Source organism: Bufo gargarizans, chromosome 10 (genome assembly GCF_014858855.1).
Source record: "Bufo gargarizans isolate SCDJY-AF-19 chromosome 10, ASM1485885v1, whole genome shotgun sequence".
Lineage (NCBI taxonomy): Eukaryota > Metazoa > Chordata > Amphibia > Anura > Bufonidae > Bufo > Bufo gargarizans.
Window position 1 is genome coordinate 68,806,652 of NC_058089.1, and position 25,820 is coordinate 68,832,471.

Genomic DNA, 25,820 nt, shown 5'->3' on the forward strand with positions numbered 1-25,820 from the left:
GGGTGTTTCTGTAAACTACAGAATCAGGGCCATAAATATTGAGTTTGGTTTGGCTGTTAACCCTTGCTTTGTAACTGGAAAAAAAAATATTAAAATGGAAAATCTGCCAAAAAAGTGAAATTTTGAAATTGTATCTATTTTCCATTAATTCTTGTGGAACACCTAAAGGGTTAACAAAGTTTGTAAAATCAGTTTTGAATACCTTGAGGGATGTAGTTTATAGAATGGGGTCATTTTTGGGTGGTTTCTATTATGTAAGCCTCGCAAAGTGACTTCAGACCTGAACTGGTCCCTAAAAATTGGGTTTTTGCTTCTAAACCTTGTAACATCCCCAAAATGATCCAAAACATGAAGTAGACATATGAGGAATGTAAAGTAATAACTATTTTTGGAGGTATTACTATGTATTATAGAAGTAGAGAAATTGAAACTTGGAAATTTGCAATTTTTTACCAATTTTTGGTAAATGTGGTCTTTTTTTATAAATAAAAATGATTTTTATTTTTTTTTTACTTCATTTTACCAGTGTCATGAAGTACAATATGTGACGAAAAAAATCAATCTCAGAATGGCCTGGATAAGTCAAAGCGTTTTAAAGTTATTAGCACTTAAAGTGACACTGGTCAGATTTGCAAAAAAATGGCCAAATCCTTAAAGGGGTTGTCCCACTTCATTAAATATGTTTTATCTAATTTATTTACCCCCACAGAACATATCTTCCTATCTATGTAATTATCAAAAAGCTACCTTTCTTACAATAAATCCTTATATGCGATCCCTTTGTTTATTTCAGTATCCCATGGATACGGCCGCATCGCTGTGCTGCGCCTGCGCACAACAACTGAACACAGTCATCGGGCCGCCTCTCCATTATTACGAGTACGCGCACGTTCGCGCATGCGCAGTATATCATGTGTGTCGGGGATAGCACTGCGCATGCGCGAACACCCGAACAGTTCGGGCGAGTCTGCGGAGTGAGAGGACGGACGTCGGAGGAACTGGATACTATTTCATAAAAGGTAAGTATAAGATCTACTGGCCCACTAATCCACCAACGATTATTGAGTATTGGGCAACAAAGGGTGTTCATGTAAATTCAAAGGGGGCATTTTTATGGACACTGGGGGCAACTATAAAAATTTTAGCGACACTGGGGGTAACTATAAAAATTTTAGCGACACTGGGGGGCAACTATAAAAATTTTAGCGACACTGGGGGGCAACTATATGAATTTTAGGGACACTGGGGACAACTATATGAATTTTAGGGACACTGGTGGGCAACTATATGAATTTTAGCGACACTGGGGGGCAACTATATGAATTTTAGGGACACTGGGGACAACTATATGAATTTTAGCGACACTGGGGGGCAACTATATGAATTTTAGCGACTCTGGGGGGCAACTATATGAATTTTAGGGACACTGGGGGCAACTATATGAATTTTAGGGACACTTTTGGGCAACTATATGAATTTTAGGGACACTGGGGGCAACTATATGAATTTTAGGGACACTGGGGACAACTATATGAATTTTAGGGACACTGGTGGGCAACTATATGAATTTTAGGGACACTGGTGGGCAACTATATGAATTTTAGGGACACTGGGGGCAACTATATGAATTTTAGGGACACTGGGGGCAACTATATGAATTTTAGGGACACTAACTTATTACCCAGCTTTCCCGGTGTACAATATTATCACTGACTTATTACCCAGCTTTCCCGGTGTACAATATTATTACAGACTTATTACCCAGCTTTCCCGGTATCAGATATCATCACTGACTTATTACCCTGCTTTCCCGGAGTACAATATTATTGTACACCGGGAAAGCTGGGTAATAAGTCTGTAATATTATTGTACACCGGGAAAGCTGGGTAATAAGTCAGTGATAATATCTGATACCGGGAAAGCTGAGTAATAAGTCAGTGATAATATCTGATACCGGGAAAGCTGGGTAATAAGTCAGTGATAATATTGTACACCGGAAAAGCTGGGTAATAAGTCAGTGATAATATCTGATACCGGGAAAGCTGGGTAATAAGTCAGTGATAATATTGTACACCGGAAAAGCTGGGTAATAAGTCAGTGATAATATCAGACATCGGGAAAGCTGGGTAATAAGTCAGTGAATATATCTATCTATATCTAGTACAGATCATATGGCTACTAGCTAACATGCATTTGGGCTGTAGTGATTTATTGTTTTTGCTGCACAGAATGGGTTTGTAACACAGGTTTTATGTGTAAAAGTGTATTAGAATGCAGGACAGCCACAAGTTATTACATTAGTTCGCTAGCATTGGTCAGTGGTCACTGAGTGATTCCCCAGCAGGGGGATGGGCTTTACATACTCTGCAGGCTCCAGAAGGATGACTCATCCACATGAACGAGTACGCAAGGACTGAGCTCTCAGGGTGAGTCATGAGGAGGCGTGGCCTTCACTCAACTGCCGGAGCCAAACCAGGAAGTTATCAGGACATCTACTGCTGGTAAGATTGAAAAAGCAAGATGGGAATACCCCTTTAAGGTGAAATAGGGCTGAGTCCTTAAGGGGTTAAAAAGTTTGAGGAACCTGATATAGATCCTAATCGAATATCAAAATAATCATGATAATGCAGCATCACAATACCTTGTTCTACCAATAAATAGGAAGCAGTATGGCAGCCAAACGGAAGTGCATGCGTTCCAAGCGTGGAAAGCACCAGCATCTGAAGTATATACAGTACAGACCAAAAGTTTGGACACACCTTCTCATTCAAAGAGTTTTCTTTATTTTCATGACTATGAAAATTGTAGATTCACCCTGAAGGCATCAAAACTATGAATTAACACATGTGGAATTATATACATAACCAAAAAGGGTGAAACAACTTGAAATATGTCATATTCTAGGTTCTTCAAAGTAGCCACCTTTTGCTTTGATTACTGCTTTGCACCCTCTTGGCATTCTCTTGATGAGCTTCAGGAGGTATTCACCTGAAATTGTTTTCACTTCACAGGTGTGCCCTGTCAGGTTTAATAAGTGGGATGCCTTGCCTTATAAATGGGGTTGGGACCATCAGTTGCGTTGTGGAGAAGTCAGGTGGATACTAGGGCTGTCAAATATAATCGATGCAGCGATGCATCGCGATTCGACCCCCGGCGATTCTGCATCGATGCGGTTGCTTTAAATAATCGATGCATGTTGATGACGTCAGCGTCGCGTCCGCCGTGCAGCCGAGTCGAAAAAAGTTTTTGGGCGCCTTCTTTCCCGCCTCCCGCCGACGTGTCAGAGGGGGTGGCCACAACATTGAGTGAGCCAGGTCTGAGTGAGGAGGAGCCGGAGGCGTGGTTTCCGGCTTTCCGCGCATCTCCGGCTCCCACTGCTCCCAGTCAGACACTCAGAAGCCGGCGGCAGAGTGGACGTGCGGTGGCTGGCGGCGAGGTGAGTTTTGTCACCTATGAGTATGTAATATCTAGTACCTCCAAAGCGCCTGCCAGTGCTGCCACCTACACACTACACAGCATATACATACACCTACCGCCTGCCACCTACACAGATCATATTGCCGCTTCTCATACCTTTGCCGAATTGCCGCCCGCGCCATGTTTCTTCTTTATCTTTTTCGGTTGTGTCTCTCTTATTCTTCCCCTCCGTCTACAGTGGACGGAACTTTAGGTTCCGGGTCTATGAAAGGCGGTCAAACAGCGGCCCCTAGTGGCCAGTCTGGGAATGTCTACAGTCATTTATCTCACACTATTCAGGAGATCTGAAACTGCTGGAGTGTCAGATTTACTGACAGTTACTGATCCTGCACCATCAGAGCCCCTTCACAGTTCACTTCACACGTGTATCAGACTAAGGCTACTTTCACACTAGCGTTCGGGCGGATCCGTTCTGAACGGATCCGCGCATAATAATGCAGACGGAGGCTCTGTTCAGAACGGATCCGTCTGCATTAAAATGGCAAAAAAAAAAGCTAAGTGTGAAAATAGCCTCGGACGGATCCGTCCAGACTTTCAATGTAAAGTCAATGGGGGACGGATCCGCTTGAAGATTGAGCCACATTGTGGCATCTTCAAACGGATCCGTCCCCATTGACTTACATTGTAAGTCTGGACGGATCCGCACGGATCCGATTCCGCACGCCTCCGCACGGCTGTTACAGGACTTGGGTAATAATCTTGATGCATCGTGATGCATCGCCGAATCGAATCGAATCGTGGACTTGATAATCGTAATCGCATCGAATCGTGAGGCGAGTGAAGATGCGCAGCCCTAGTGGATACACAGCTGATAGTCCTATTGAATAGACTGTTAGAATTTGTATTATGGCAAGAAAAAAGCCAAAGACAAATTATGGCAAGAAAAAAGTAAAGACAAACAAGTGGCCATCATTACTTTAAGAAATGAAGGTCAGTCAGTCCGAAAAATTGGGAAAACTTTGAAAGTGTCCCCAAGTGCAGTCACAAAAACCATCAAGCGCTACAAAGAAACTGGCTCACATGCGGACCGTCCCAGGAAAGGAAGACCAAGAGTTACCTCTGCTGCGGAGGATAGGTTCATCCGAGTCACCAGCCTCAGAAATCGCGGGTTAACAGCAGCTCAGATTAGAGACCAGGTCAATGCCACACAGAGTTCTAGCAGCAGACATCACTAGAACAACTGTTAAGAGGAGACTGTGTGAATCAGGCCTTCATGGTAGAATATCTGCTAGGAAACCACTGCTAAGGACAGGCAACAAGCAGATGAGACTTGTTTGGGCTAAAGAACACAAGGAATGGACATTAGACCAGTGGAAATCTGTGCTTTGGTCTGATGAGTCCAAATTTGAGATCTTTGGTTCCAACCACCGTGTGTTTGTGCGACGCAGAAAAGGTGAACGGATGGACTCTACATGCCTGGTTCCCACCGTGAAGCATTGAGGAGGAGGAGGTGTGATGGTGTGGGGGTGCTTTGCTGGTGACAATGTTGGGGATTTATTCAAAATTGAAGGCATACTGAACCAGCATGGCTACCACAGCATCTTGCAGCGGCATGCTATTCCATCCGGTTTGCGTTTAGTTGGACCATCATTTATTTTTCAACAGGACAATGACCCCAAACACACCTCCAGGCTGTGTAAGGGCTATTTGACCATGAAGGAAAGTGATGGGGTACTGCGCCAGATGACCTGGCCTCCACAGTCACCTGACCTGACCCCAATCGAGATGGTTTGGGGTGAGCTGGACCGCAGAGTGAAGGCAAAAGGGCCAACAAGTGCTAAGCATCTCAAGACTGTTGGAAGACCATTTCAGGTGACTACCTCTTGAAGCTCAAGAAGAGAATGCCAAGAGTGTGTAAAGAAGTAATCAAAGCAAAAGGTGGCTACTTTGAAGAACCTAGAATATGACATATTTTTTGTTATTTTTACACTTTTTTTGTTATGTATATAATTCTACATGTGTTAATTCATAGTTTTGATGCCTTCAGTGTGAATCTACAATTTTCATAGTCATGAAAATAAAGAAAACTCTTTGAATGAGAAGCTGTGTCCAAACTTTTGGTCTGTACTGTATATTAGAGTAGTAATTATCGTAACCAATAAGTGATATATATGCACACTAACATCAGAGATCACTATCCTACCCATGATTTGAGACACTACTAAGGCTACTTTCACACTCGCATTTTGGCTTTCCGTTTATGAGATCCGTTCAGGGCTCCCACAAGCGGTCCAAAATGCATTCTGAATGGAAAAGGATCCGCTCAAAATGCGTAAGTTTGCTTCAGTTCAGTCTCCATTCCGCTGTGGAGACAGACACCAAAACGCTGCCTCTGTATCAGAGGAGGATTGAACGGATAATCTAGGCTTCTTTGGTGGCGAAATAGGGGCTCTCAGGTAGGGCAGGGAAGTTTTGATTTCCTCCTGAATTAATAACTTCATCTCAGAAAAGAGAGATGGTTGCTCCTCCTTTAAGACTTAAGAGATACAGGCTTTGCATAACTTCTTTTTGTAGTTATCAGGAAGTGTCTTGGCACAAGTAACACACTTTAGAGACCTGGTTTTAGATTTTGTTTCCTTTGCTCCCTATGGAACAGAGAAAGAGCAACCAAATATCAGCTACTGGATCCAGGTATCACATAGCAACATAGAGGTATATAAGCTTCATACTCCCCATAGGGGAACTCACGGAGGGTGCAGCCGGAGAGGGGTCAGGGCCTTCCTGACGGGATGCGGGAGTTTCAGACGCCGACATAGTAGCGGAGATGCTGCTTCAGAGCCGCATGAGATCGCTGTGTGCCACTTTTGAGCTCCTCCTGGCGTCTGACCTCATAATGGTGTGCCCTGACATGGTGTGACACAGCCATGTGGCCGATAAACGTGATGTCACAGGCTTAACAGGAAGAGGCTGTAGCGTTCACCTCATTAAAGGGGTTGTCAGAGTTATTTTTTTGTTCGTTCTATGTTCCTAACTAGGAGCAAGATTTAGTAGGCACTCCATTACGTTCATTGGCGTTAATGACAGAACACAGGCAAGCTTTCTTGAAGCAAGTAACTAATCCTCTAGTACGTAACACGCTTAAAGTATGGTTTGCTGGTTTATTAGAGAGATTAGTCCCTGGCCCGATTTCCCAGATTTTACAGATAAGTGATGTTTTATGGGACTCCTCCCCGGAATTTAGATCCACTCTGAATGACGGACACAAAATGAACTCAACCCCAATACTTGACCTTTTGGATATACCTTCTGAGGGGGAAGATGATTATTTGCTTCAATCCCAAGTCGGGAATGTAACCCAATTCCACTATGCCCATATACTTAAGGCCATGAAAGGTAGACTAACACAGTCCCAGAGGGTCCAGACCCAATTTGAGCGAATGTCCTTGGAAAAGAGAGAACCGGGTAAAAAAATATCCAGAATTTATGCCTCCCTACTTGAATCTCCTCAGACAGTTGCCCCCCCATTCATTAAGAGTTGGGAGAAGGACCTGGGAATCACGTTTACCTCTAGGGAAATAAAAACACTCTTATCACAAACCAATAAAATATCCAGGTGTGTGCGGCTGCAGGAGAACTACTTCAAAATGATCACTAGGTGGTACTATACACCCACGAGATTGCATAGGATTTTCCCGGACTCCTCGCCAATGTGCTGGAGATGCCTAGACTCTGAGGGCTCCTTTTTACATATATGGTGGGATTGCCACTTCATAAAACCCTTCTGGAAGGGAGTATGTGAGATTATTTCCAAACTACAGGATACGCCTTTCCCTTGGTCACCACAATATTGCTTAATTGGCCTCAAGTTGTCTTACAGTAATACGCATACAAATTGCCTTCATCAACACCTCCTGGCAGTAGCCAGAATTCTTATCGCTTCAAATTGGAAGTCAAGAAATGTACCCGCTGTCCATCACTGGTTGGCTCGCTGTGATCAAGTGTATAGGCTTGAACAGATAGCACATTGGGAATGTAATAACACCCCCAAGTTTGAGAGAGTCTGGGGGGCGTGGAAGAAATTAAGAGAGTTTACTTAATTATATTCTATCTTGTGACGTATATGCTTAGAGGCTCCCCGAGCTGAGTGATATTTAGAAGATGTTAATAACTTTAACCTAACAACAGTGCCAAGAGGGAAGATGATATAGATATGGCTATTATGACATAGTTCTCTCTCGGATGTTATAGTTGATGTTCTCATTTGGCAATATAAAATAGAGGTCTCTATCTATATGTAAATGTCAATATTGATGTGCGTTATGCTGAGACATAATGTGATGCCAATGCTGTTATCAAAGTATGACATTCTTCATGTTTTGAACAATAAAATATTTTACAAACTAAACTATGTTCCTAACTAGGCAAATATAACAACTTTACAATTAACGAACTTTATCTGCAGTGCCTGGTTTATCAGATTTGACTGAGGGTCAGATGATCTGTGATGTCAGCTTCTCTCCCTGCTCTGATAAAGTTTGTTTACAAGCCTGTAAATGAGACATCACTGTGCTGGCCACGCCCCCTTCACTGCCGGGCTGTCTGCTCTCTCCTAGGATTCTTAACCCCTTCAGCTGCAGACTGGGTAGCTTCCGGCAGTGACAATTCTGGGCACAGGAGCTGACAGACTAGAGAGAGCATTGCACAAGGTGGTAGGGGGAAGATCCTGTGTGTATTAGCAGTGGAACTTGTAGTTCTAACACTTACAAGTTGCTGTTGATTCTACCAGCACTCAGGGCAGCTCTTGTATCCACTCCCTTAGCAGTGTCATTATACAGCTGGGACTTGTAGTCCTACACATACAACATGCTGCTGATTCTCCCAGCAGGCAGACATGTCACTCAGGGCAGCTCTTGTATTCACTCCCTTAGCAGTGCGGGGGGAGGGGGAGAGGTTGTTGTTATTGCATGTAAACAAAGGGCCAGAAAAGAACCAGGGAAATGAGGAAATATATAATTTTTTTGCATAAAACTTGCTTAGCTTAGTTATATATTGCTGCCCATCAGATTTTCAGTGCTATATATATATATTTATTTTTTTCAGAACTCGGACAACCCCTTTAAGTATATCCTCCTCCTGCTAATTCATTTTAGTTTGATTTATGCAACATTTTTATTTTCTATTGTTACTTGTTTTTATAGCATGTAGAACAAATCTAAGTTGGATGTTACCTGTAACATGTATGTACTCCAAATCCAATACAAGTTGGAATCCCCAGCCCTGGGCAACCATGGCATTTTTTCCATTTATCAACTGAGAAAAAAAAAACAGGCACGTTAAAAGATTGCCAGTATTAGTTGGAATGTAAGACGCGCCCGACTATAGGATGAGTCCAGGTTTTAGAGAACAACATTTATTTATTTTTAAATGAAAAAGAACACTTCATACTAGTTCAGAATAAATAACACATTACCTTTATTGCATGGGTTAATATGATTATTGCAATACAGATTCTTTATAGGCATTTTATTTTCTGCTAAATATAATGATTACCTATCATCAGGATGGATCATCATCATCAGATTAGCGGGGGTCCGAGTCCCAGCACGCCTTCTGATCAACTGTTACAGGGAGCTGCTGCACTCACCGGAGAACTTGGCAGCGCAGCAGACTCCTGGCATCACTCCAAGCACAGCGCTGTACATAGTATAGTGGCTGTGCTTGGTATTGCAGCTCAGCCTCATTAACTACAGCAGACACTGGCAGCTAATGGCCAGGACTGGCAGTAGTGCGAATCGCAGACCTTTAACACTCCAGAAATACATCCAAGCCCCTCTTGAACTCTTTTAGCGAGTTCACCATCACCACCTCCTCAGGCAGAGAGTTCCATAGTCTCACTGCTCTTACAGTAAAGACTCCTTTTCTATGTTTGTGTACAAACCGGATTCCAAAAAAGTTGGGACACTATAGAAATCATGAATAAATACTGAATGCAATGATGTGGAGGTGCCAACTTCTAATATTTTATTCAGAATAGAACATAAATCACTGAACAAAAGTTTAAACTGAGAAAATGTACCATTTTAAGGGGAAAATATGTTGAATCAGAATTTCATGGTGTCAACAAATCCCAGAAAAGTTGGGACAAGGCCATTTTCACCACTGTGTGGCATCTCCCCTTCTTCTTACAACACTCAACAGACGTCTGGGGACCGAGGAGACCAGTTTCTCAAGTTTAGAAATAGGAATGCTCTCCCATTCTTGTCTAATACAGGCCTCTAACTGTTCAATCGTCTTGGGCCTTCTTTGTTGCACCTTCCTCTTTATGATGCGCCAAATGTTCGCTATAGGTGAAAGATCTGGACTGCAGACTGGCCATTTCAGTACCCGGATCCTTCTCATACGCAGCCATGATGTTGTGATCAATGCAGAATGTGGTCTGGCATTATCTTGTTGAAAAATGCAGGGTCTTCCCTGAAACAGATGACGTCTGGATGGGAGCATATGTTGTTCTAGAACACGGGTGTCAAACAATCCGGCCCGCCAGACCTCGTCATGTGGCCCGCGTAGCCGCCGCCGCCGGCCGCCAGCCTTCACCTTTTATTATCACTTCCTGCTGGCGGCCCCTGCTCCTCCCGGCTCCTGTATTGGGTAATCGCATAAGGAGCGCTGTGTATTACCGGTACTTACAACTACACGCGCTCGCCGAGAGGAGGGAGGAGGCAGGCTGGGCGCCTGCGCCGCCCACTTTATGAATGAAGCAGGTGGCGTGGGCGCATGACGTATGACTCGCGCTGCCAGCACCTGTCCTCCCGGCCTTCCTCCTGCCTCCTCTCGGCGAGCGCTTGTAGTTGTAAGTACCGGTAACACACAGCGCTCCTTATGCGATTATATACATATGGTAACCATTAACTATTAGAGATACGATTATACAGTGAGCGGGGCCCGTGTAGTAGAATAGTCACTGCACGGGCCCCACTGTCATTAGAGAAGCAGATGCCGGCCCCTAGCCCGTGTATTGAGGGTCATTCACTACAGGGACACTTATGGAGGGGATCTGTGGATGACACATAGCATAAGATGCTATATATGTGTCATACACAGATCCCCCATAAGAGCCACCCACAGATCCCCCATAAGAGCCACCCACAGATCCCCCATAAGAGCCACCCACAGATCCCCCATAAGAGCCACCCACAGATCGCCCATAAGTGTCACCCACAGATCCCCCATAAGTGTCACCCACAGATCCCCCATAAGTATCACCCACAGATCCCCCATAACAGTGCATCACCCACAGATCCCCCATAACAGTGCATCACCCACAGATCCCCCATAACAGTGCATCACCCACAGATCCCCCATAACAGTGCATCACCCACAGATCCCCCATAACAGTGCCATTCACAGATCCCCCATAACAGTGCATCACCCACAGATCCCCCATAACAGTGCCATCCACAGATCCCCCATAACAGTGCCATCCACAGATCCCCCATAACAGTGCCATCCACAGATCCCCCATAACAGTGCCATCCACAGATCCCCCATAACAGTGCCATCCACAGATCCCCCATAACAGTGCCATCCACAGATCCCCCATAACAGTGCCACCCACAGATCCCCCATAACAGTGCCACCCACAGATCCCCCATAACAGTGCCACCCACAGATCCCCCATAACAGTGCCACCCACAGACCACAATTAGTTCAAAACCCATCAAAAGCACACCTTTTGGTTCAAAATATTTTTTTTCTTATTTTCCTCCTCAAAAACCTAGGTGCGTCTTATAGGGCAAAAAATACGGTAACCCTTACAGTTCTGAAATGTGTTGGATAACACTGACAGCATTATGTCAGTGTTATCCAACCATTACAGAACTGTAAGGGTTACATAGCATCATAAATCAGTATAATGCTATGTGACCCCAGTCAGCGCTTGCAGGTCAAGCTTTCAGAGCTAGTTATTACTTACATTATTACAAAAACCAGTAATAATTGAATGCAGTGACAATAATTTATGATAATAAAGAGTGGACACAGTCCTACAGATACAACCGGCCCTTTGAGGGTGACCAAACTGCTGATGCGGCCCCCGATGAATTTGAGTTTGACACCCCTGTTCTAGAACCTGAATATATTTTTCTGCATTGATGGTGCCTTTCCAGACATGCAAGCTGCCCATGCCACACGCACTCATGCAACCCCATACCATCAGAGATGCAGGCTTCTGAACTGAGCGTTGATAACAACTTGGGTTGTCCTTGTCCTCTTTGGTCCGGATGACATGGCGTCCCAGATTTCCCAAAAGAACTTCGAATCGTGACTCGTCTGACCACAGAACAGTCTTCCATTTTGCCACACTCCATTTTAAATGATCCCTGGCCCAGTGAAAACGCCTGAGCTTGTGGATCTTGCTTAGAAATGGCTTCTTCTTTGCACTGTAGAGTTTCAGCTGGCAACGGCGGATGGCACGGTGGATTGTGTTCACTGACAATGGTTTCTGGAAGTATTCCTGAGCCCATTCTGTGATTTCATTTACAGTAGCATTCCTGTTTGTGGTGCAGTGTCGTTTAAGGACCCGGAGATCACGGGCATCCAGTATGGTTTTACGGCCTTGACCCTTACGCATAGAGATTGTTCCAGATTCTCTGAATCTTCGATGATGTTATGCACAGTTGATGATGATAGATGCAAAGTCTTTGCAATTTTTCGCTGGGTAACACCTTTCTGATATTGCTCCACTATCTTTCTGCGCAACATTGTGGGAATTGGTGATCCTCTACCCATCTTGGCTTCTGAGAGACACTGACACTCTGAGAAGCTCTTTTTATACCCAATCTGTTGCCAATTGACCTAATTAGTGTTAATTGGTCTTCCAGCTCTTCGTTATGCTCAAATTTACTTTTTCCAGCCTCTTATTGCTACTTGTCACAACTTTTTTGGGATTCGTTGACACCGTGAAATTTTGAAACAACTTATTTTTCCTATAAAATGATACATTTACTCGGATTAAACGTTTGATCTGTCATCTACGTTCTATTACAAATAAAATATTGACATTTGTCATCTCCACATCATTGCATTCAGTTTTTATTCACGATTTGTACAGTGTCCCAACTTTTTTGGAATCCGGTTTGTACAAACCTTCTTTCCTCCAGACGCAGAGGATGTCCCCTTGTCACAGTCACAGTCCTGGGGATAAATAGATGATGGGAGAGATCCCTGTACTGACCCTTAATATATATAGTTATTAGATCTCCCCTCAGTTTTTTTTTCTAAACTGAATAACCCTAATTTTGATTGTACTGTAGTCCACCCATTCCAGATATTACTTAAGTTGCCCTCCTCTGAACCCTCTCCAGCTCTGCTATGTCTGCTTTGTTCACTGGAGCCCAGAACTGTGCACAGTACTCCATGTGTGGTCTGACTAATGATTTGTAAAGTGGCAGGACTATGTTCTCATCACAGGCATCTATGTCCCTTGTGATGCAACCCATTGTCTTATTGGCCTTGGCAGGAGCTGCCTGAAACTTGTTTCTACAGCTTAGTTTGCTGTTCACTAAAATTCCTAGGTCCTTTTCCATGTCAGTGTTACCCAGTGTTTTACCATTTAGTATGTACGGGTGACTTGCATTTTTACTTCCCATGTGCATAACTTTACATTTATCAGTGTTAAACCTCATCTGCCACTTATCTGCCCAAGCCTGCAATCTATCCAGATCCCTCTGTAGTAGTATACTGTCCTCATCAGTGTAAATTACTTTACACAGTTTAGTGTCATCTGCGAAAATTGATACTTTACAATGCAAGCCTTCTACAAGATCATTAATAAATATACTGAAGAGAACAAGGCCCAGTACTGACCCCTGAGGTACCCCACTAGTGACAGTGACCAAATCTGAGTGTGTACCACTAATAACCACCCTCTGTTTTCTATCACTGAGCCACCTACCCACATACAGACATTATCCCCCAGTCCGGGCATTCTCATTTTATATACTAACCTTTTATGTGGTACAGTCTCAGATGCTTTGGAGAAGTCAAGATATGACATCCACTGACTCACCCCAGTCTAAAACCCATCTCCTCATAAAAATGACTGATCCCTCATGAAGCCATGCTGATATGGTGTTAAAATAATTATTTTCATTATGACACTCCAGGATAACATCTCTTAGAAAACCTTCAGTTTACCCACAACAGATGTTAGGCTAGTTAAACACTAGCGGCAGGGGAGTCCGGCAGGTTGTTCCGGCGGATGAACAGCCTGTCGGATCCTTCCTGCTGCTAGTTCACGTGTGTCCCCGGACTGCCGCTCCGTCCCCATTAACTATAATGGGGGTGGGGGCGGAGTTCCGGCATCAGCACGGAAGCGCACGGCGAGAGGCAGACTTAAAGTAAGACATGCAGTACTTTTAGTCCGGCGGCCTCTCGCCGTGCGCTGCCGCCGGAACTCCGCTCCCGCCCCATTATAGACAATGGGGACGGAGCGGCATTCCGGGGACACACGTGAACTAGTGGCAGGACGGATCAAACAGGCTGTTCACCAGCAGGAACAGCCTGCCGGAGTCCCCTGCCGCTAATGTGAAAGTACCCTTAGACAACCTCCCCATGAAAATGGGCCTCAACCATATTTAGCTAACATTAATCTCATGCACACCTAAGGTATTTTATCCCTCCTTCAGAACAGTTATGATTACAGGTTCCAGTATTTCTTTTGGAAATGTACATCCCTTTCTTAAACAATCACACAATCCGTTCCCAGGACAATCTGCCCATGTAAATGTGCCGCCGATCTCGTTCATCGGGTGATCCTGTCGTTCATGCAGGTACCACCGATCATATGTTCTGGCCTTCAGATTGTGTGGTCTAAACAGCGATCTGCTGCACAGAAACCATGAATCTGTATGAGCACAAGGGATCGCAACCGTAAAGGAGTTGGCTAAATTAGGCATATTTCAGGCACAGATGGTGGCTATCTGCGACTGTGCCCCAATCACGCCAGGTCTAAAATTGTGGCCGTGGCATGGGCATATTGTAGATGTAGAAAATGGTCTAAATGTATTGACCATAAATGCATTGTTGTTTGTATAAATGCATTGTTGTTTGCAGTTTTCACCCCCAATATGTTAATACTGAGCATCAGTACAGGGAGGAGGAGGAGACGTTCAGGGGACCAGGGATAAAGCTAGCAGTTTTTTTCTCTCTGAGAAACCCTGGTGTCTCCTCCATCCTGTACCAATTCTCAGTATTAACATACCGGGTGTGAAAACTGCAGGGGGCACGATGGGGCAAGCGAGGGGTATTTGAAAAAAAATCTATGATGGCAGCATCAGCGGAGTGTACCCCACAAATAAAGGCACTAAAAAAAATTAATAAAAAAACATGAAAGGTCCTCTTTAACATCCAGCACTGTGTGGCAAAATAGTACATCAGAGTGAGGAGGGCTTATAGGAAAACCTGGTGATTTCAGGGGACATTTATGCTGTCATTAGTATGTTTATGTGGTATTGTGGTGCAATGAGATACCTGTGGTTTTCTTAGCTGCTCTCTGGAAAAAACTCTGTTCATTATAAATCTTTCCATCTTTCGCATCCTGATGGGTGAAAAGTGAGAAAAGCAATTAAAAGACAAAAAAAAGTTAAAACCCATGCCATGGACATAAATATCAGGTTAAACTCTTTTCAAAAGGCAGGTCAGGACCCATCACCACAAAATGCAGTGCAATCTGTAGGCAGTATGATACAGAACAGGAGGAGCTGAGCAAATTTATATATCTTTTTTGGGGGAAAGATACAGCAAAACTTGTAATTTATACATTTAATTCTCTGCTCTTGACACTGCCCATGCACAACTCTCAGTGACTGACAGCTATCTCTGTATATACACTTACACAAGGAATGCTAGCATTCACTGATAAGACAGCCCCGTGTACAACTGAAGTCAGAATGAGCAGAGATTAAAGTACATGTTTTACTGAATCTTTTTGCACAAAGCTATACATCAATGTTCTCAGCTCCTCTTGCTCTATAACAGGCTGCCTGTAGACTGCATTGCTCTGTGTGGTGACAGGCTCTCTTTAAAGGGAACCTGTCACCGGGATTTTGTGTGTAGAGCTGAGGACATGGGTTGCTAGATGGCCGCTAGTACATCCACAATATCCAGTCCCCATAGCTCTGTGTGCTTTTATTGTAAAACAAAAAACGATTTCATACATATGCAAATTAACCTGAGATGAGTCCTGTATGTGAGATGAGTCAGGGACAGGACTCATCTCAGGTTAATTTGCATATGTATCAAATAATTTTTCTTTTTTTACACAATAAAAGCACACAGAGCTACGGGGACTGGATATTGCGGATATGCCAGCAGCCATCTAGCAACCCATGTCCTCAGCTCTATACACAAATTCCTGGTGACAGGTTCCCTTTAATTTGTTGGGAGGGGGACGGCTGCTGTTGATGAAGCTTTCAGCTCTGGCTAATATAGGAGCAAATAGATCACTGGACGTCAGCATGCCTTACTAGGGTGACTCAAAAAAGTTTGTCCATGGTTCATAAGAAGCTTTATAAAACTGCATGTAGAGGAAGCCTATTTTTATATTTTGGACTGGATCTTGCAGAGCAGCAAAATGTTGCCCAAAGCATAATAAATAGCATATGTTACCAAAAGGCAGTTTTTCTTTGGAGCAATTATTGCAGAATCATACGACAAATGCAGTATATTCTGCTCTATGCCACAGTTCTTGAATGGATGCTCGTGGATATACATTAGATGTTCAGCCCCAGTCCAGTCTTCTTACAATACAGCATTTAGCCGTAGATTACGTCACCTGAAATACTTTGATGATCTGAATGGTCAGAGTCCTTACTTGCAGCACTAGCCTTCAGACTTGTTCAGACATGAGCCAAGTAAAACATACTACTTACTGAAGAAGTTCACAAGGGAACATATAATAAACTAATACTGATTACATCTCAATAATTGTGGACAGATAAATTTTAAAAGGATGCAAAAATTATATATAAAAAAAAGCAATAGGTTTTATTATTGACATGTTTCATATTAAAACCTTAAGGACAAATAAGAAGAGATATGACAACATTCTCTGTAGACATTTTGTTTCACCTCTCATACACCCTCCCCCAGTTAGTTCTTAAGCTCTTAAAGGCGTTATCCCATGACTAATGTAAAAAATGAAAATCATTCATCATATAGTCCATGACAATCTGGAACAAAGCAAGAACCAGTCCTGTACCTCACATGGATCCAGAGATCTCCCCAGTCATTGCTCTCCTAGATTTATATCAAGCTGACAGCTCAAGAGGAGTGTCCTTTCTGCTGCAGCTCAGGGGGCGTGTCTCAGCTCCCCCTATCACAGCTCAGGGGGCGTGTCTCAGCTCCCCCTATCACAGCTCAGGATGCAGTCAAAGGATAAAACTGAGTAGGTGCGGTCTTCTTAGGCCTCTTTCACACTTGCGTTGTCCGGATCCGGCGTGTACTCCACTTGCCGGAATTACACGCCGGATCCGGAAAAACGCAAGTGTACTGAAAGCATTTGAAGACGGATCCGTCTTCAAAATGCTTTCAGTGTTACTATGGCACCCAGGACGCTATTAAAGTCCTGGGTGCCATAGTAGTAGTGGGGAGCGGGGGAGCAGCATACTTACCATCCGTGCGGCTCCCGGGGCGCTCCAGAATGACGTCAGAGCGCTCCATGCGATCACGTCATCCATGTGCCTGGGGCGCCCTGACGTCACTCTGGAGCGCCCCGGGAGCCGCACGGATGGTAAGTATGCTGCTCCCCGCTCCCCACTACAGTTTACCATGGCTGCCAGGACTTTAGCGTCCCGGCAGCCATGGTAACCATTGAGAAAAAGCTAAAGGTCGCATCCGGCAATGCGCCGAAACGACGTTTAGCTTAAGGCCGGATCCGGATCAATGCCTTTCAATGGGCATTCATTCCGGATCCGGCCTTGCGGCAAGTGTTCCGGATTTTTGGCCGGAGCAAAAAGCGCAGCATGCTGCGCTATTTGCTGCGGCCAAAAAACGTTCCGTTCCGGAACTGAAGACATCCTGATGCATCCTGAAGGACGGACTGTCCATTCAGAATGCATTAGGAAAATCCTGATCAGTATTCTTCCGGCATAGAGCCCCGACGACGGAACTCTATGCCGGAAGACTATAACGCAGGTGTGAAAGGGCCCTTAGGGTACTTTCACACTTGAGTTTTTCTTTTCCGGCATAGAGTTCCGTCACAAGGGCTCTATACTGGAAAAGAACTGATCAGGCGTATCCCCATGCATTTTGAATGGAGCGTAATCCGTTCAGGATGCATCAGGATGTCTTCAGTTCAGTCGTTTTGACTGATCAGGCAAAAGAGAAAACTGCAGCATGCTACGGTTTTATCTCTAGCGAAAAAAACTGAAGACTTGCCTGAATCCCATAGGAATGTATTAGTGCCGGATTCGGCATTCAGAATACCGGAACGCCAGATCCGTCCTTCCGGTCTGCGCATGCGCAGACTGAAAAAAAGGTGAAAAAAATAAATGCTGGATCTGTTTTGCCGGCTGACACCGGAAAGACGAATCCGGCATTTCAATGCAATTTTTCGACTGATCAGGCATTTTTAAGACTGATAAGGATCCTGATCAGTCTTATTAATGCCATCAGTTGGCATACGTTTTGCCTGATACGGCAGGCAGTTCCGGCGACGGAACTGCTTGCCGGATCTCTCTGCCGCAAGTGTGAAAGTACCCTTAGTGAGCAGGTCAAAGAAATAAGAAAAAAAAACTAACAGCAAGTGACACTATACAGATAGATACATTTTATTGAATAACTCAGTGGCTATGCTAAATTTTTTATTACATGCAATTACAAAAGTATTCAAATCCAGATGCTGGTTTAGAAACTGTACAATATTTTTTGTGGGACAACCCTGTTAAAAGAGGTTGGGCCCATCTCACACACTGGTGCCATAGTTGAGTACAGTGCTCGGCTATCTACAGAACTGTAGAAATTGATGGAATGGCCATGCTTATTTTGGACCCCCAGCTTCCTTCATTTCAGAGGGACTCCATAGGGTTTGGGGCCCTCATTCTTGCGATTAGTGGGGGTCCCAGCATTAGGACCCCAACCAATCCAACAGTTATGCCCTATCCTGTGGATGGGGAATAACTTGATATAAACGGAATACCTCTTTAAGCCATATCAACTTCTAGTGCTCGAGATTAAGACAAATGGGGCCGAGGGGTGAAGAACATTTGTCAAATATTTTGACCTACTAAAAATGGTATGCCTTGACCCCCTCCCCCCTTCTTGAATACCGGAGGTTTTTCCTTTTTGCGGTTTCATTTTTCTTCCCTGTATTCCCGTAGCCATAATTTTTTTTTAACGAAGCCATATGAGGGCTTGTTTTTTGCAGGACAAGTTGTAGTTTCTAATGTCACCATTTAATATGGCATACAATGTAGTGTGAGGCAGAAGAAAATGACAAATTGGGTGGAAATGGGGAAAAAAAAACGCAATTCCCCCACAGTTTTACAGGATAAGTCTCTACGGGGTTCTCTGTGTGGTAAAACACTTAATTCTCTGTGTCAATATGATTACAACAATACCACATTTAAAGTGTAACTGCCATTTCACTGCCAAAAATTAAATTACTAACATATGTGATGCTGAAAGGAAGATATTCATGAAGCTACATTTTTCAGCTAATTTTACCTTTCTGATGTCTGTATTCAGACTTAGCAACCATATTTCTCTGTGCCTCTATTTCAGCAACTTCCTTTGCTGCTCTTCCTGTGAAGATCTTTGCCCTTCCTTGAGGCCATCCTGTATTTCCCTCACTTACCATAAGGCTACTTTCACACTTGCGGCAGGACTGATCTGACATGCTGTTCACCATGTCGGATCCGTCCTGCGGCTATTTCGTCGTGCCGCCGCTCCTTCCCCATTGACTATAATAGGGACGGGGGCGGAGCTCTGGCACAGCACGGCGAAAGGCCGTCTGACTAAAATTACTGCATGTCAGGCTTTTTAGTCCGGCGGCTTTCGCCGTGCTGCGCCGGAGCTCCGCCCCCGTCCCTATTATAGTCAATGGGGACGGAGCGGCGGCACGGCGAAATAGCCGCAGGACGGATCCGACATGGTGAACAGCATGTCGGATCCGTCCTGCCGCAAGTGTGAAAGTAGCCTAAGCCCTTGCTCTCCTCACATGAACTAGCAGGACCAATCAGAACGCAGCTAACTTCCCACAGTACCCAGAGCAGTGTGTATCCTCACATACAGCTAACCAGAGACAAGCCCTGCAATTACATTAAATCAGTAAGCATTTCTTCTAACCTCTTAATAGCCAGCTGACCCTCAGGGGGGGGGAGCTACTTTAGCTGCTTATATGGACTTTGTAGTGTCTGAAAGCTGACATTTCAAGCTTTCAGACAATACCAGAAAAAAACATAAATCTGTTCAGTACAGGGAAAGATATCAATTGTAGAAACCGGGATGCTGTGAATGAAGCTGAAAGTGAAAGTAAAAACAGATTTTACCGGCGATTATTCCAGACTCTATTTCTAACAGTGATTTCTCCTCTGTTGCTTGGACTAGCGTCATTCTGTTCTTGTATGAAAGCCTGGGCTGTCAGCTTTCAAACAAGACCAGTTGCATATTTCTCGCTGCTACCACTGAGAAGACATCACCATCTAAAGCATCCCTGCCCCCTCCACTGTCCTCCCAGAGCTCATCCCTCTCTTGTTATAAAACTGAGAAGACGGGCTGCACATGGCAACGCTGTGAGATAATAGCTGCTGAATAGGAAAGTGGCATGCATTTGTGGGAGTTATTAGCAGGTAAAACTGAAAATGATCAAATTTTAAAGCACAAAAGCACTTCTTTTGCCATGGTATAGCTGAGCCTGATCAGGGTTACTGTGAATGACAATACACTGCAGTACACTATAAAGTGTACTGCAGTGTATTGTAGAGGCATCAGACCCACTGAATCTTCAAGAACAAAAGTAGGTTTGAGTCAAAGAAGTGTATAAAAAAAAAAAAGGTAAAAAAAAAATAAATCTAACTTCTTCCTATATCCATACATATAATTGGTTACAAATATAAAAAACACTAAACATGTTTGGTATACCGCATCTAACGACCTGATCTATAAAAGGATCACGTAGTTTTACTGCACAGTGAACGCCATAAAAATAAAAAAAAACTATGATGGAATTGCAGATTTACCCACCGCACTTCCCACAAAATGGTATATAAAGTGATTAAAAGAGTCATATGTACCCCAAAAAAGTATCAGTCATCTCATCCCTGAAAAAATTAGCCCCACCTAAGACAATCGCCCCAAAAATTAAAAAAGATATGGCTTTCAGAAAATAATTATTTTTGTTTAAAAAATTCTCTTATTGTGTAAAACCAAAATATATTTTAAAAAACAGACATATTAGGTATTACCGCATCTGTAACAACCTACTCTAAAAATATCACATGCGCTAACCAGTAAAAAGATGAAATAAAAAATGTGCACAAAAAAAACATTTCTATCACCTTACATCACAAAAAGGGGAATACCAAGCTATCAAAAAGTCATGTGCCCCAAAATGGTACCAATCAAACCATCATCTCATCCTGTAAAAAATAAGACCCTACCTATGACAATCACCCAAACAATAAAAAAAATATGGCTTTCAGAAAATGGAAATACAAAAACATGATTTTTTTTTTCAAAACCTTTTTTTGTAAATCCAAAATAAAATAAAAACTAGACATATTAGGTATTGTCGCGTCGTTACGACCTGCGCTATTAAAATATCACATTATCTACTCTATCAGGTGAACATTGTAAAAAACAAAAATGGCAGCACATCAGGCCAAATATAAATATGGAGGTGCAGGCCAAAGGATCTGGCAACAAATCCAGGACAATATAAGAATTAAAAAAAATGACAGCACTCTCACAAAAAATGAGTTAAAATTAAAAAAACACTTTATTCACCCCTGTGGTCGCAACTAGGGATGAGCGAACTTGTGTTTGAAGTTTGGCGTACAAGGTTCGGGTTATGTAACAATTCCATTATGGATTCTGCTACCACGGACCATATCTAAGGGTCCATTCACACGTCTGCATAATGGGTCCGCATCCGTACCGCAATTTTGCGCAAGGGGTGCGGACCCATTCATTTTCAATGGGGCCGCAGAAGAGCTTGTGCTAGTGCATGTGAAATCCGTAGGAACACCCACAGATTCTCACAGGAGAGGATAGCAGTGAGCGAAACTCATATCAGAGCATTTCTGAGTGCATGTGAAGCAAAGCTGATACCAATAAAAAAACAAGTGCAATTTTATCATGTGCTGCATTACGGTAAGATATGGGTTTATTGATTTTTAGTGCACAAAGGTTTCCATAGTCTTAAATTATTATTTTTTTACGTCATTCATTTTTAACTTTTTTTTAGCCCCCCCTAGGAAGCTACAATATGAACTATACTGATTTATTTTAGCTTAGATCAAGAGAACTACAATCTACATAATTGTGGTTCTCCTATGGAGGCCTGCCACCTGCAGGACTCCATAGGAACTTGAGCTCTGATACACTTGTGTTCTTCAGAGAGACCCAGTGCTTCTGGTTTTTCAGCATTTAAAGGCCATGGTCATGACTGACCACAGTATCTGAAGGGTTAAATGTATGCAATCAGATATTAGCCCTTGGCTTGTTGTTTGAAGCAGAGACCCATTGCCTATGCACTTGCGAGCAGGCACCATATTTAAATTGCGTACTTCCACCGCACATGTACAGCAGCGGTGCTCTAGAGGTTAAAGGAGTATTCCAGCGGTTTGGGCCTCCCATAACTTTTTTAATTTTTTAAACCCTTAAAGGGGCTGTCTCACTAATGGCATATAAGTAGGATATGCCCTCAATGTCAGACAGGTGCAGGTCCCACCACCTCCATTCATCGCAATGGGACTTCCAAAACAGCTGAGTTTCTGGTATCCTTTAGCAGTGAACAGAGAGCATGCGGCTCATGCATGGTGCAATTTGGGGACCCCATTATGGAGACAGGAGCAGGTCCCAGAAATGTAAGTCAGCTTGTGGTTTATGGACATCTTAGGCTGGGTTCACATCACGTTATTAGCTTTCCGTCAGAGGTACGGTATATGCCAGGAGAATTCACTACCTATACCCATGATGAAAGGCTGTAACGTATCCCACAACAGAGGGATACGTTTCCTCCTACCTAACAGCAGGCTCACAGCATAGGGTACGGAGGAGTCAAATGACATCCTCATCATGGCCCTTCCTCCTGTTTTGTCAGTTAACCCTCTCCCCAGGCAGTTCAGCAGTTCACAAGCTGCTGAACTACCTTTGCCCCCCCCTGTCAGCTCCCCCAACCTCCCACCACCACCACAAACACAGCGGGTGATGGATCATGTGATGGACCATGTGATGAGCGCAGTCAAAAAAGAAGACCGGAAGAGAAGACGGGCTGTGCGAACAAGTGGGTGAGGTGAGTTAAAGGGACACTGACAGGGCCAATAAGCATATTGAGGTATATATATGGCAGTACAGGTCTTATAATGGGTATTACAATCATGTAAGTATAATGAATATTCAGTTTGCTGGGCGGCTTCTGCGGTCCCCGCTCTGAAGCGCTGCGCTGAACAGTGCCCTGCGCATGCGCCGGATCTTGTGAAGTCGGGGACAGTAAGCGCCGCCCAGCGAAGTGAATATTGATGAGCTGGACGGCGCTTACTGTACCGGACTTCACAAGATCCGGCGCATGCGCCGGGCACTGTTAAGCAAAGCGCTTCAGAGCGGGGACCGCAGAAGCCGCCCAGCAAACTGAATATTGATGAGCTGGGCGGCACTTCAAAGCGGCAGTTGGGGAGGCTGGCTGGGCACAAGAGAGGTGAAACGCCGCCCCTTGGGCAGATTGAAGACCGTTGGAGCTGGTTATAAAACTTAAAGTTTACTGTATGTATAATGTGGACAGGGGGGATATTTATATGATTGTAATACCCATTATAAGACCTGTACTGCCATATATATACCTCAATATGCTTATTGGCCCTGTTAGTGTCCCTTTAAATTATATTTTTTTTAACCCCCTCCATCCCTATTTTACTAAGCATTCTGTATTAAGAATGCTATTATTTTCCCTTATAACCATGTTATAAGGGAAAATAATAAAATCTACAGTACACCTAACCTGAACCCAAACTTCTGTGAAGAAGTCCGGGTTCTGGTCTGGGTACCAAACATGCCGATTTTTTTTCACTTGTGTGCAAAACGCTTTGCACTCGCGGGGTAAAAACTTTTTCCTGCAACACAGTGAGGGGTTGTGTCTGGCAAGGCAGGTATTTTCCTCACAGCATGTGCGGCTGGGCTGCTTTCCAGCCAGGTGAGGTCAAATACCGGACCAGAGTTTAAGGGCCACTCAGGGTTTTGTCAGCACCTGGCTGTCCTTAAATAGGCAGCTGGGCTTAGCAGAGATGTCTCTATTTTAGGGATCTGAGGTGTTGTGCCGTGCTGGAGGGCTGAGAGCCACATGCTGGGAAAACAGGCCCCCTAAAGCCTGCTGAGGACTACTGGAGGCAGAACTGCCAGCAAGGTGACTTGTGTTATATGAACTTTCCATTGTGTATGAATTAACACCAACACTGCAAAGTTAAGTGCTGTTTTGTGCAGTGAATAAACACTGATGTTTTGAGTTAAAAACTTGTATTTTGCCTCTGTACTGCTCCCGCTTAAACCCCACAATTGGTGGAGAGTGCGGGCAAGAGCAGCGGGGCTGGCGTAAACGCCGATATTTTTGGTTTCTGCATTTTTCAAGGAACACTTGTATGTCGTACATTAATCCAGCTGTATTACAACCAGTGCCCCTCGACAAAATGGAGGCTGTTGTGAAGGCCCTCATGGAGTCTAATCTGAAGCAGCGAGACACAAACCTGTAGCAACGCTAGGCTAATAAAGCAGCAGCAGGAGACTAACCAGTTGCTGCTACAACATGTGATGGCTTTGCAGACAGCAGAAGCAACCCCGATCTTCCACGATGCCCGGAAAGCACTCCGTGCCGCGATTCCTAAGATGACCCCCGCAGACGACATTGAAAACTATCTGGCAATGTACGAGAAAGTGGCCATCAGGGAAAAGCTACCCCGTGACCAGTGGGCTGAGGTCAATGCTCCATTCCTGGCATCTGACTCCCAGCGGGTGCATTTCGACTTGCCGGACGATCAAGCGGCAGACTACCAAAAAGTAAAGGGTGAAATTTTGGCAAGACTGGGGGGTGAATGTGTTGGTCCGCTCCCAGTGGGTACATCAGTGGGGGTTTAAGCCAGCTTAGCCTGCCAGGACCCAATATTTTGACTTACTCCACCTTTTGCAAAAGTGGCTACAGCTTGATGTGCTGAGTCCCACGGCTATGCTAGATAGACTATTGGCTGATATGTTCTGGAGGGCTCTGCCACCCCCTCTCCAGCACTGGAACGGCCAGGTGTTTCCTGGCAACGCCCTCAAAATGGTGGACCTGGTGGAGCGCTACGAGGCTACTAAGACTGCTAGACTGTTACAAGGTTTATTTTTTGGGGGGCAGTCAAACCTCGAAAATCTTCATTCCAGACCCGGCGACTTGTACCAACCAAACCCACCCGGGGTGTACCCTCTACGGACCTGGCTCCGATAGTCTGCTGGTGGTGTCAGGAACCGGGCCATGTAAGAGTTGACTGTCCCCATCAGGTGGAACCCATAGATACTACCTATGGCTACTGTCAGTCGCTATATGCCAGGAAGCTGTGTGCAGCAGGTACCCCAAAAACTCTAAACCACCTGTGCCAGGTGGAGGTAGGAGACACTCCAGCGGAGGCTCTGCTGGACTCAGGGAGTCTGGTGTCCCAAGTAAGGGCTCCCCTGGTACGGTCAGAGGAGTATACTAGCCAGAAAGGCGGGGTCAAGTGCATCCATGGGGACTTAAAAGACTATCCCACCGCCCTGGTGTCTCTTACCACGGGGGCTGGCAGATGGACTTACGAAGTGGCAATTGCCCCAGATTTACACTACAAACTTATAATAGGGAGAGACTACTCCCAATTATAAGAGTGACTGATACCCATGAGACAGGGGTAACCTTAGCAGAGTGGCTCGGCTCAGGGGGGAAGACCAGAACCCTGGGAACCTAAGATCGAAGGGCCAGCGGTAGGGGTGACCGCCACTTCGGTGGAAGAGGGGGAGACAACCCCGCTAAGTGTGATGGTGGGAGACGTGGAGGACTTGCCGACGGGTCCTAAATTGGCAAAACGTAATGTCTCTGGGGATAATTTTGGTACCGCCCAACGTCGGAACCGAACCCTATACGGCATCTGGGAAAATGTGTTATAGTAGATGGTGAACCACAACAA

The 25,820-nt window shown here is 44.5% G+C and overlaps 1 protein-coding gene across 2 annotated transcripts in view; it reads right to left on the reverse strand.

Annotated features, from left to right (window-relative positions):
* Positions 1–25,820, reverse strand: part of VRK3 (VRK serine/threonine kinase 3) — a 254,135-nt gene that overhangs the window by 112,972 nt on the left and 115,343 nt on the right. For both annotated transcript variants that reach the window (XM_044269695.1, XM_044269694.1), the window contains exons 7-8: positions 14,947–15,013; positions 8,646–8,727 (exon numbers count right to left, since the gene is read on the reverse strand). In XM_044269695.1, the coding sequence (XP_044125630.1) occupies positions 8,646–8,727; positions 14,947–15,013 (149 nt within the window). The remainder of the gene's footprint in view (positions 1–8,645; positions 8,728–14,946; positions 15,014–25,820) is intronic.